Genomic DNA, 12,311 nt, shown 5'->3' on the forward strand with positions numbered 1-12,311 from the left:
TAATAGCAGCATGGACATACAGGCTATCATATTGGGCAGTGATGACCTAGGCAATTGCCTGAGTTTTATCAATGTAGAACATACATCAAGAGAGGACAAATGGCAGACCCAGGGTGTCAGCCAGTCAGTGCCAGATCTCAACCCAACATTCTGACTCACAGTTCAGTGTTCCTGCAAGCACAGTGGTAAAATCAGGTCTGGGGCTTTGATGACATTGCACTAGGTACTATATTATTACTACTTAAAGCAATCTTGCAGGAACTAGAGTTTATCCTCAGTTTCAGAATAAGATATAAAAGCTCAGAGATAAGAAATTACCTCCTCAGGCTTAGATCTGAGACCAGTTTTGTCTGACCGCAAAGCCTGGGCTTTTTTTTTTTTTTTTTTTTTTTCTTGCATCCCAATGTCCTTTCTCTCCAATCTAAGACCCTTTAAGACCATGACTCCAAGTGTGGTCTAAGGAGCAGCAGCATCTGTTGCCTCTAGGAGTTTGTTAGAAATACAAAATCCTGAGCCCTGCTTCAATACCTATAAGGCTGCATTTATCAAGATCCCAAGTGATTCATGTAAAATCCAAGCCATCTCAACAAAATACAAATCTCTCTATAAATTAAAAGAATTTCTGGGAGAATGGATTTGTACCCTGTCAGACATATGGCAGATAATCAGAAATACCTTTTGGATTGAATTACAGCATGAGAAGAAAAAAACCAGCTTGAATATTTAAGGAAAAAGAAATAAAAACAGAATTTTTCATTAAAAATGGGTTTCCAAAACTAAATCTTGAAATTATAAAATGTCCTATCAACCATCCTAACACCTGTCTTCTTCCCTCTTAATCTCTTCCACTCTCCTTAGGTCATAGGTATGTAAACTTTCGTTCCCCCCAAATTCACTGAATGACAAGGAAACGTTAATGTATTTGAATGGAAGTGTGGCAACATTACACAGGGAAAAGTGGTATAAGAGTATTTTTGTCACACGAAAAAGCAATGCATCAGCCAAATAGAATTGTCAAGATGTGCAGTTCATGGCAGGATTTGCAGCTCACCATGTTCTACCTCCCATGGAGCTCTGTCCATTTCTTGACATTAGGCTCCAGCTGAGATTTCTTTGGTGTTCCTGAAAGTGGCTCTCGCTGACGGGTCAAAGGTTGATTGTGTATTTATCCTGAGCCTCTTCAATCACATTTTCAGTATTTTCCTCATGTGTCATGACGCCTTCAGCTCTTCCTTTCATTCAGTGTCAGGCAGTTCATTAAGCAGATGTTAATCAGTCTGGATGTTTTGGGTAGAAAATGAATGATGTGAATAGCACAGGTCCTCTCCAAAAGGCTGAATCTGCGAAACGCTGCTCAGTGAGGTGTTTGTCCCTCTTTCCCACTTCCTAACTCCATGGGGCATTGCTGGCTATTTTTGTCCTTTAGAAAACAACAGCAATGTGATGTATAATAGCAGGGTTCTAACCAATATTTCATTGTGTCGCACAGGGACCGCGCAAACTGTGTGTTAAGGAGATGAACGGTGGCATGGCGAAAAAACAGGCCTGGCTTATAAAGAACAAAATCAAGGCTTTTTACGCTGCAGTGGCGGCAGACTGTTTCAGGGATGGTGTCCGAAGTCTCCTTCAGGTAAGGCTGCATTCAGGGAATGAGCACAGAGGCAAAGAACAACGAGTGCTCCATGTTAATGAGGCTCCCAGAGTGAACGGCTGTAGTTAGGCAGCCCAGCATCAGAGATCAGTGCAGATGGTTAAGGAATTATTTTGAATTCCTGGGTATAGGCAAAGCTAGAACAAAAGCAGAGAAGTTCTATTACAATGAACTATGAATGATACACTGGAAATGGAAAATGAGGTTGCCTTTGGCCACCAGCATACATTCTGCCCCCGTACTTATTGAAATGCAAATTTGTTCTGGTGGTTGACGACATTCAGGATCCTATTGAAACTTCAAACTATTTTTATATCTCATACTGCATATAGCAATGCTCAAGTCAGGCATTCTTTTCCTTTTTTCTTTTGCAAATGGTGTTAGGGCAGCTGCTAGACCAACTAAATTAATGCATGGTGATCTGGGCATAAAATCTCCCTATCCTCCTGAATTATTTCCAGAACGCTAAATAAAATGTAATAATCTCTACAGCTCAACCTTAAATCCCACAGTTCTCTCATCTTTTCTCCCTTATTTTTTTCCTTTTTCCTTCCTTTATCTCTGCTATAGTAAGTACATAAAATCTTTCCCTAGTTCTGATCTTCACAATTTAGAGTGACGGAGAATCCTTAAAACAAACAATCCAAGAGACCCTCAGAAATTGTAGAGCTTGGCTTTCTGAGCATTTTGGGTTTAGTATGGTTGAAAAACCCTAATTATGTATATATGAAATGGTGCATTTGGCTTTCAGAGTTACCGTATCTCAGAGTGTCAGAAGTCAGAACTGCATCCAGGTAACTCAGATGCGCATGCAGGCAGGAAAGAAAAAATATTGGTTAAGCTTAATTGGTAATGTTTTGGAGCTTAAGAGTATTTGATGCAATCCTGTGTCTAATTTCCCTTAATAACACTTGCGAGGTAGCTGCACATGCAGAGAAACCATTTCTGCAAAACCTATTACCCACAATGAGCCCCTTTTCATCTGTTATTAATTTGCTAAACCATGGAAATAGGTGTTACTGCAAGATGCTGATGTTTCTTTCAGTACCAAGTTAGTTTTCAATAGCTCTTTGGTTAAATATATTGGCACTATTAGTCATTTATTATAAAATTATCATAGAAGATTGGTAAAACAAAATTTTCAACTAGGAATGGGAATATGGACATAAAATAAGAGCAGGGAAAGAAAAGACACAAGTATGAAAAAGAACTCTTAGATTAATCCAGAAGAAATGGTAGAAAATTTGAACATGCATACATTCACATGCATTTCTTCCCATAAAAAGTGAAGTACAGGGGAGCCATGGCAAAAGGACAAGACAAAGTGACATTAAAGGAAGCACTGCAGTTATATCATCTCAAATAAAACCATCTTTGCATCTAAGAAGTTATGGTACAAATTATCAAATCCTCAGAGTGTAGCTGTGGAAAAGACTACATCCATAACTTCTTACTGCCACACATTTGCCAAGGGCCAAATGAGGACTCCAAGAAGCTGCTGGGCTAGGAACAGTGCACCAAATGTTTTGGAGGCAAAGTTTATTTCAGGAGCCCTCCTTCATTGCCTATCTCCTTCCACCTGCTACTGTTTCCTCTAAAATGTCCAGCTCTGGCATTTCTTTCACTCTTCCCATGACACAGAACTACCTTCCATGACTCCCACTGCTCTCCCATCTTATTTTTTTTTATTTGAGATGCAGTTTCACTCTGTCGCCCAGGCTGGAGTGCAGTAGCACGATCTTGGCTCACTGGAACCCTCGCCTCCCGGGTTCAAACGATTCTCCTGCTTCAGCCTCAAGAGCAGCTGGGATTACAGGCGCACACCACCATGCCTAGCTAATTTTTTGTATTTTTAGTTGAGATGGGTTTTCACCATGTTAGCCAGGCAAGTCTCAAACTCCTGAGCTCAAGTGATCTACCCACCTCAGCCTCCCAAAGTGCTGGGATTATAGGCATGAGCCATCGCACCTGGCTGCTCTCCCATCGTTACCTGTCAATGTTTCACCAACTCCCAAGACTCAGTCGAAATACCACCTCTCCTATGAAGCTGGCCATGAATCCTCACCTGTAATTCAAGTTTCCTTCCTTTGTTCTTCTATATGAGTTTCTATTACATTTGCATGTATATTAGAAGTATTTGTGTAAATATTGTCTTCTTCACCATGTTTAGTTCCATGAGGCCAAAGAATGTGCTTCACCACTCTCCCACCAAAACTGACATAGCACTGTGCAATTCATAGATGCTTAGTAATATTGTCAAATTAAATTTGATTAACTAGAAGCTGTATGCTGTCGTCTAATGAAGGGAAACAACACTTCTGATATGGAAGACGGCTATTAATGATACTGTCATATAAAAGAATTAGGTTTTGGAAACATAATTCAGTCACTCTTCAATAAATAACATAAGTAGAGATTTCAGTGATCCTTGTACATAAGAATTTTCCAAACATGGATTTTATTGCTGATGACATTATGGATATAACAGGTGGAAATGAGCTTTGAACCACTAAGTTACAACATGCATACCAACAGTTAAGCTGACCCTCACTTGATTTTAAATTATTGAACCATTTTAATGAGTGTGTCAGAAGAAATGCAAATGACTGCTAATTTAGAAAAGCTACATTTCTGTCATCTAAAATCCATTTATAGCTGAGATGATTTAGAATTAATCTTTCTATTTTATGCTTGGGTATGGGCATGAAGGACATGACTAAAATGTAATCTAATCTTCAGAATCTTCAGAACATTACTTCAGTGCTCCTTTAGACATTATTTTTCATTTGTGCTGGTAGTTTCCCAGTACGGTAAGGATTGCCCATGTTTTTATGTCCTCTGTTTAGGCCTCAGGCTTAGGAAGAATGAAACCAAACACTCTGGTGATTGGATATAAGAAAAACTGGAGGAAAGCTCCCTTGACAGAGACTGAGAACTACGTGGGAATCATACAGTAAGTGATGGCTTTCAAGACGTGTTCTTGTTTATAAAGCACTAACCAGGGCAGTACATAACTTGTACTGCACATAACACTGTTGTGTCAGATTAAATTGCCTGAGAAGAGCACATTCCCCTGGTACTCTGACTTCTTTCCCAAGGTGAAAAAAACACCACCAATAATAGAGTTTGAGGGAATCAGAGTGTCAGAGGAGGCAGGGTGAGAGAAACACCAGTGTCAGAGAAAAAAGTAAATGTTTAGAGTTACAACCTTAAGATCTATTTACAAGATTAAAAGCAAAGCACAGCTAAGCAAAGAGAAATTTTTCTTTCAAAACACCTGGAATCTTGGGTTGGCTGGTGTCTTCAATTCAGTCATTGTCTTCTTCTGAGTCTCTGATAATTCGTTCACTATCCCAGAGCCCTATATCTCCCTCTGCTAAGAGGCTCCCATATGCCAGGTGCTTCTGTTACCAGGTGGAGCATCAATGGCTTGTGCACAGAATGTGAGTTTCTGGTGGTACATAACCTCTAATAGCTTAATATTTCAGGAGGCTTAGGATACAGGTGATAATGATAGATCTTAAAGGACTAGCAGGCAGCAGGCTAATGTCTTTAACATGAATTATCTCATTTAATTCTCATAGAAAGATTTCGAAGAAAGTACTATTATTTTTTTCCGATTCTACAAGTGGAGGCAAAGACATTAAAAATTAAGTAGCATACTGAAAAATCTCAGCATTTAGTGACAGAGCTGGAATTCCAACCCAGGACTATCCAAATGCAAAGCTGAAACTCATGACCATAACGCTATGCTTTCTCTATATATTATATACTCCAAAACAAGTATTATATATTTTATACTATATATAATATATATTACATACTTCAAAGCATTTTATATATATTATATACTCCAAGTATTACATTATATATTATATACTCCAAAATTGTGTGTATATGTATGTATAAATATATATATATGTGTGTATATATATACTCACAGTTTTGGACTATATAATATATAATACTTGGAGTATACATACATACATATAATACTTGGAGTATATAATATGTAACATTTGGAGTATACATATATACTCCAAGTATTACTTGGCTTAGTTTTTTTCCTTTGAATAAGAGAAAACAAATTCTACACAAACAGAGAGAAACACTGTAGAAAGTTGAGCCTTTCGACCAGACCAGGCACGGTGGCTCACGCCCATAATCCCAGCATTTTGGTAGGCCGAGACGGATGGATCACCTGAGGTCAGGAGTTCCAGACCAGCCTGGCTAACATGGTGAAACCCCGTCTCTACTAAAAATACAAAAATAATACAAAAATTAGCTGGGCATGGTGGTGGGTGCCTACTCGGGAGGCTGAGGCAGCAGAATTACTTGAACCTGGGAGATGGAGGTTGCAGTGAACTGAGATTACGCCACTGCACTCCAGCCTGGGCAACAAGAGTGCAACTCCATCTCAAAAAAAAAAAAAAAAGAAAAGAAAAGAAAGTTGAGCATTTCTTCTAGGCTTGAAAATACTCTATCAGACTCCAGAGGGGTAATGTTAGCTATGCCCAAAAGCCATCTTTTGTGTCAACATCTTTGGAAATGGAAGGTTTCCTGTGTCTGGGATCTGGCTGCACTTTGATTTCAGACCACAGGGTACATGACATCCCCTGGGAGATACAGCTGCACTTCAAAGTTCATCCTATCCACTGAAAAGAAGTATACGCTTAGCACTTCTTAAAGTAGGCTATTTCTTCTACCCCTTGTTATTATAATCATAACATTTATCATTATATTGAGCAGATTTATGCAACATATTAACAAAAGCATTCTTAGTTCTATTGAAAGGAAGCATAAGAAAATAACTTTTATCTTCTAAAAGTACAGGAATTACTGAACAAACAGAAATTCACTCAACAGTCTTTCTAATGTGCGGAACCTATCTATTAAGTGCATTGTGTTTCCTGAACATATAAAGCCTGGATGCCACGTGCTGTCATCTGGCTCCTGCTGGTGTTATAAGTTCAGTAAGTTAAGGCTAAACCAGGTGATCGGGATAAGAATTTTACCAGGCTCAGCAAACAGTATTTTGATATGTTTAGAATCAGTCAGTTGCTGATCAGACATTCTTGGAAATTGACCAGATCTGTCCTCTGTTATCCAGATTCTTCAGTAAAATTTCATCTTTACCTCGGGGAACAAAAGGGATGGGGTGGGGCGGGCGGGGGGAGAGCAAATAGGAAGTAATGTGTAAATCTTCAACGAAATAGTCCATTATTTGATACAGAATTACTTCAGACTGTCTTCCAACCTCCCTACCATCCCAAACATTCTAGAAACCCAAAGGGAGCAAAATAATCAAACCCAGTAATACTGAACCAAGGAGGTCTCTGGCTTTTACAGCAAATTAATAATAGATCTCCTTGGTAATAAAGTTCAGTATTAGGGTGACCCATATTTGTACTAGTATAAAACCTAACTGGATTGGTAAAGTTAAATGACTTTACTAGCACAGCAATGAGGCTAATAGTGACAATCGTGTGTCCATATTACATTTCCCTGTCCAATTTTTGTGGCTTTATGACTTAAACTACAGTATTATTGTTAACACAGGGGTATTATTATAAAACTATAGTATTTTACCATTTTTCTTTTTCTTTTTTTTTTTTTTTTTTTTTTGAGACAAGAATCTCCCTCTGTTGCCCAGGCCAGAGTGCAGTGGCGCGATCTCGGCTCACTGCAAGCTCCGCCTCCCGGGTTCATGCCATTCTCCTGCCTCAGCCTCCCAAGTGGCTGGGACTACAGGCGCCCGCCACCATGCCCGGCTAATTTTTGCATTTTTAGTAGAGACGGGGTTTCATCATGTTAGCCAGGATGGTCTCGATCTCCTGACCTCATGATCCGCCCACCTCGGCCTCCCAAAGTGCTGGGATTACAGGCGTGAGCCACTGCGCCCGGCTACCATTTTTCTTTGAATAAAATATTTTAAATGTCTGTAATATTCTTAAGTATGGTTTAGTGTTTTGTTTGTTTGTTTGTTTTTAAGACAGAGTCTCGCTCTGTTGCCCAGGCTGGAGTGCAGTGGCGCAGTTGTGCTCACTGCAACCTCCAGCTCCTGGGTTCAAGCAACTCTCTTGTCTCAGCCTACCGAGTAACCAGGACTACAGGTGCACACCACCATGCCCAGCTAATTTTTATATTTTTTGGTAGAGTTGGGGTTTCACTATGTTGGCCAGGTTAGTCTTGAACTCCTGTCCTCAGGTGATCCACCACCTTGGCCTCCCAGAGTGTTTAGATTACAGATGTGAGCCATCTTACCCAGCCAAGTATGGTTTAATTTTAATCAGAATTTGTATGTATTAGTTTTCAATGGCTGCCATAACAAAGTACCTCAAATTTAGTGGCTTAAAACAATACTTTAGGCTGGGCACAGTGGCTTATGCCTATAATTCCAGCACTTTGGGAGGCCGAGGTGGGCAGATCATTTGAGGTCACAAGTTTGAGACAAACCTGGTCAACATAATGAAACCCAACCTCTACTAAAAATACAAAAATTAGCCAGGCATGGTGGTGTGCACCTCTAATTCCAGCTACTTAGCAGGTTGAGGCAGAATCGTTCGAACCTGAGAGACGGAGGTTGCAGTGAGCCAATATCACACCACTGCACTCCAGCCTGGGTGATAGAGCCAGTCTCTGTCAAAAACAAAAAACGACCACACACAATACTTGATTATCTTACAGTTCTGTAGAATAGAAGTCTGGCATGTGTGGGCCAGGCTGCATTCCCTTCCAGAGGCTCTAGGATAAATTTCTGACCTTGCCTTTTCCAGCTTCCAGAAGCTTCCCTCATGTGGGTGTGGCTCAGGAATGCCTTCCTCAATCTTCAAAGCCAGCAATGGCTGGTCAAGTTCCTCTCACATCACATTACTATGACCTCCTCTTATGCCTCCTAATTTCACTTTTAAGTACCCTTGTGATTACTCTTGTCCCATCCAGGTGATCTAGGATAATCTCCCCCATCCCAAAGTCCTTAATCTAATCACATCTGCCAAGTCCCTTTTGCCATGTAAGGAAATACATTCACAGGTTCCAGGAATTAGGATACTTTGAGGGTGCATTATTCTACCTAACACAGAATCCAAATTTTTTTTGTGGAGCACATTGTCTACTTTTTATAATTGAGGACAATCAGAAACAAGATTTGTTTACGAGGAATTTACTTTGTAACAACTTGTGCCAGAATGGACCTATTCTGTTAAGAAAAGATTATTTATGGTTTGGATTTGAGTGGATATTCATATTGCTCCAAACTTATGTATACCAAATGAAAATGTAGGTTGACTTTGGCCGTTGGAAACTGTTTGCATATGGTGGGACAAGTGTTTTTGGGGTAGGATGACCTAATGGCAAGAAGTCGTTAAGTTTTAGATCCATAGAAGTATAAACAAAGGACCTCCCAATGAAAAAAAATTTAAATGACTCAAAGTATTAATTGACTTGCTTCCATGTTTAGCACCAGAGAAAACATTTATGCCTTAAACTTTAATCTCTTCAAACAGAGATAAAAGAAAGACAGACTTTATTTCTCTTCTAGGTAATCAAATTCCTTTGGGTTGCATACAGAGAAAACACAGGAGCGAGTACGTAGGGTTGCCATGAAAAAGCATTGCTCCAAGTGACCAGTTTAGAGTCAATTCTGAAAATAGAGGAACTGGAGACATTTCTAACCATGTACTTGATATCAGAAATGTTATAGGAGTCCTTCTAGGAGGCAGCCAGGTTGGGGGTGGTGGCTAATCATTTCAAAGAGTCTTTGCAGTCTGTAAACTCTGTGTTCTAAATATGCCAGTGATTGTTTTGCTCGCTGTATAAAAGATTCGATTATTTTTAAAAGATGCGACAAGCTCTTAATCAAAATTCTGATGTATAGTATTATTTGAATAAATTGGCTAGAGTGAATAATTTAGTTACCTCTACCCAAAATATACTTTAAAAAGGCATAAGGGAAGAACAAACAAACAAACACATGCATCAGCTCTTGGCTATATTCTAAAGTGGATTTTAATAGTTTCATTATATCAAAATCCTGGAAGCAAGTATAATACTAGTCCTAAGCTTGAGGATTAAAATAGCCATTTAAAACACTAACTGCTTTGCTTCCTCTTTCAGTGATGCATTTGATTTTGAGATTGGCGTGGTTATAGTCAGAATCAGCCAAGGATTTGACATCTCTCAGGTTCTTCAGGTGCAAGGTATGTACTTTCTTTATTCAATCAACAAGTATTTATTGAGCACCTACTTTGTGCCTGACATTGTTCTAGGATATAGCAGGACACGATATAGACAAAACTCCTTAACGGTGGAGCTTACGTTCTAGTGCTAACTCATAGTGCATATAGTTCCCCCAGTACTTTCTCCAATGCTAACACAAGCAGCCTTTGCCCTGTTAATCACAAATATTGAGGAATTCAAGGTGGTCATCAATTATTTTTCTTATCACAAAACCACAAAGCCAGCATCAAGGAAAATAAACAACTTCAGTAAAATAACCTGCCAAATTAATTTCTGCAAGATGTTTCAGAAAATGAAGATTAATTCTTTTCCCAGAAAAACACATATTTTGCTTTTGAGAGTCTATGAACTGGTTTGTAGCTAACATGGAAATGAGCCTGAATGTATCATGCTGTGAATCACTAATCTAAGTCAGAGGCAGAAACACTAATTCAGATTAGTGACTCTTTGTTTTTTCCCTGTAGAGAATTTGGTATACTTGCTTAGTCTTAGAATTTAAACATACTCTCTTGTGTATGAAATAAAGAACATACTGATATACTCACTGAAAAATTAGCACAAGACATGAATTCATGACTCATCTCTTCCGCTGAGCCTCACAGCAGAGTCTGCTTACAACACAACATTAAGAAAAAAATGATGCTTTTCTGGTGCCTGTTATGTGCCAGGCATAGTGTAGGTGCAAGTGGTGCTGGGTAGACTAAGATTAATAAATTCTGTCTGTGCCCTCAAGAGACACACAGCCTAGTAAGGGAAGTAGATCAATTATTAGCATTATAATAAGTATAAATAAGGAATTATGGGAAAGAAGGAAGGGGCACCTACCTCACTCCAAAAAAGGCGTTCTGGAGAAAATTACTTTTGATTTGAGATTTACTGGATGAGTAGGAGTTAACCAGACAAAGTTGAGTGAGAGAAAAGTAAAGAGACAGTTTGGAGAATGCATTCCTGACAAAGAGGAAAGTGTTTGCAAAGGTGAGGACATGGGAATAGAGAGGAATGGAGTATATAGACAACCAAAAGCAGATTCATGTTACTGAAGTGAAAAGTAGGAAGCCAACAATAGTAAAATATGAGGCTGCCACTATAAGGAGGATCTAGACTGTAAAAGCCTCATTTGCCATATTAAAAAGATGGATCACATTCTGTAGATAATGAGGAACCATCAGAGAGATTCAAGTGAGGGAATAATGTGGTCAAACTTGGGTTTTAGATCTCATGCTCTTTTGGTTATACGGGGCATGGACTCAGGACTAGAATGGAAATAGACAAATCAAAGAGTTCTACAATAATCAAATAAGACAAGGAGACAGCTTGAACTAGGGCAGCCTCAGTTGGGATGGAGAGAAAAGAACAGAGTTGAAAAGTATTTTGCAGGTACGAAGAGCAGCGTTTGGGAGTTGATTGGATGTGTGGGATATGGGAAAGGGAGCAGTAAAGAAAAACTCCTTGGCTGACTAGATGAGCCAATGGAAATGGGAAATGCAAGAGGAAGTACAGGTTTAATGAGGAAATGCCTGGCTCAATTTCAAACAATCTCACGTGGGAAATCCTACGGGAAATGTCTAACAGACAGTTAGACAGTCCTCATCGTAAAAGAGAAATCTGAACTGGAAATACAGATTTAGGAGATGTTATGGGCTGAACTGTGTCTCCCCGCCCCCACCAAATTCATATGTTGAAGTGCTAACCCCCAGGACCTCAGAATGTGACTGTATTTGGAGACAGGGTCTTTAAAGAGGTAATTAAGGTAAAATTAGGTTATTTGGGTGGGCCCTAATCCAATATTACTGGTGTCCTTATAAGAAGAGATTAGGATACAGACTGAAGGGTAATCATGTGAAGACATGGTGAGAAGGCAGCTGTCTTCAAGCCAAGGAACAAGGCCTCAGAATGAAATCGATCCTGCTGATGCCTTGATCTTGGACTTCTGGCCTTCAGAATTGTGAGGAAATAAATGTACATTGTTTATGACACCCTGTCTGTGGCATTTGTTATGGCAACCTGGGTGGACTAATACAGGAGACATCATGGCTAATGTGAATTGAAACCATCACCCTAGAAAATAGAACTCAAAGAGTGTGTGTAGCCAAGGACTCCAAAGAGTAGGAAAAAGGCCCCAAAGAAAAGAAGGAGAGGTCAGAAAGATGAAGAAACCAGAAGTCTGGGGCCAGGTAAAACATGGGAGTACAGTGCTCAGAATGAGAATAATCAACATTGCCAAATGCAGCAGAAATGTACAGTAAGATCATGAACCAAATGGAATTGGCATGACACAGGTAATCTTAGTGAAAGTAATTTCTGTAAAGCAGGGTTATCAGAATCGAGATTGCAGTGGGTTGAGAAGAGACTATGAGATGAACGAGCAGAGAATATGGATGTAGCCAACCCTTCTGAGAAGCTTGGATGGTAGGTAACAAGA

General features: G+C 39.5%; 1 protein-coding gene across 3 annotated transcripts in view; it reads left to right on the forward strand.

The window, feature by feature from the left end:
• SLC12A1 (solute carrier family 12 member 1) overlaps window positions 1–12,311 on the forward strand; it is a 102,725-nt gene that overhangs the window by 61,431 nt on the left and 28,983 nt on the right. For all 3 annotated transcript variants that reach the window (XM_015142174.3, XM_015142175.3, XM_028850893.2), the window contains exons 18-20: window positions 1,490–1,630; window positions 4,498–4,604; window positions 9,767–9,849. In XM_015142174.3, the coding sequence (XP_014997660.3) occupies window positions 1,490–1,630; window positions 4,498–4,604; window positions 9,767–9,849 (331 nt within the window). The remainder of the gene's footprint in view (window positions 1–1,489; window positions 1,631–4,497; window positions 4,605–9,766; window positions 9,850–12,311) is intronic.

Source organism: Macaca mulatta, chromosome 7, assembly GCF_049350105.2.
Source record: "Macaca mulatta isolate MMU2019108-1 chromosome 7, T2T-MMU8v2.0, whole genome shotgun sequence".
NCBI classification, from domain to species: Eukaryota; Metazoa; Chordata; class Mammalia; order Primates; family Cercopithecidae; genus Macaca; species Macaca mulatta.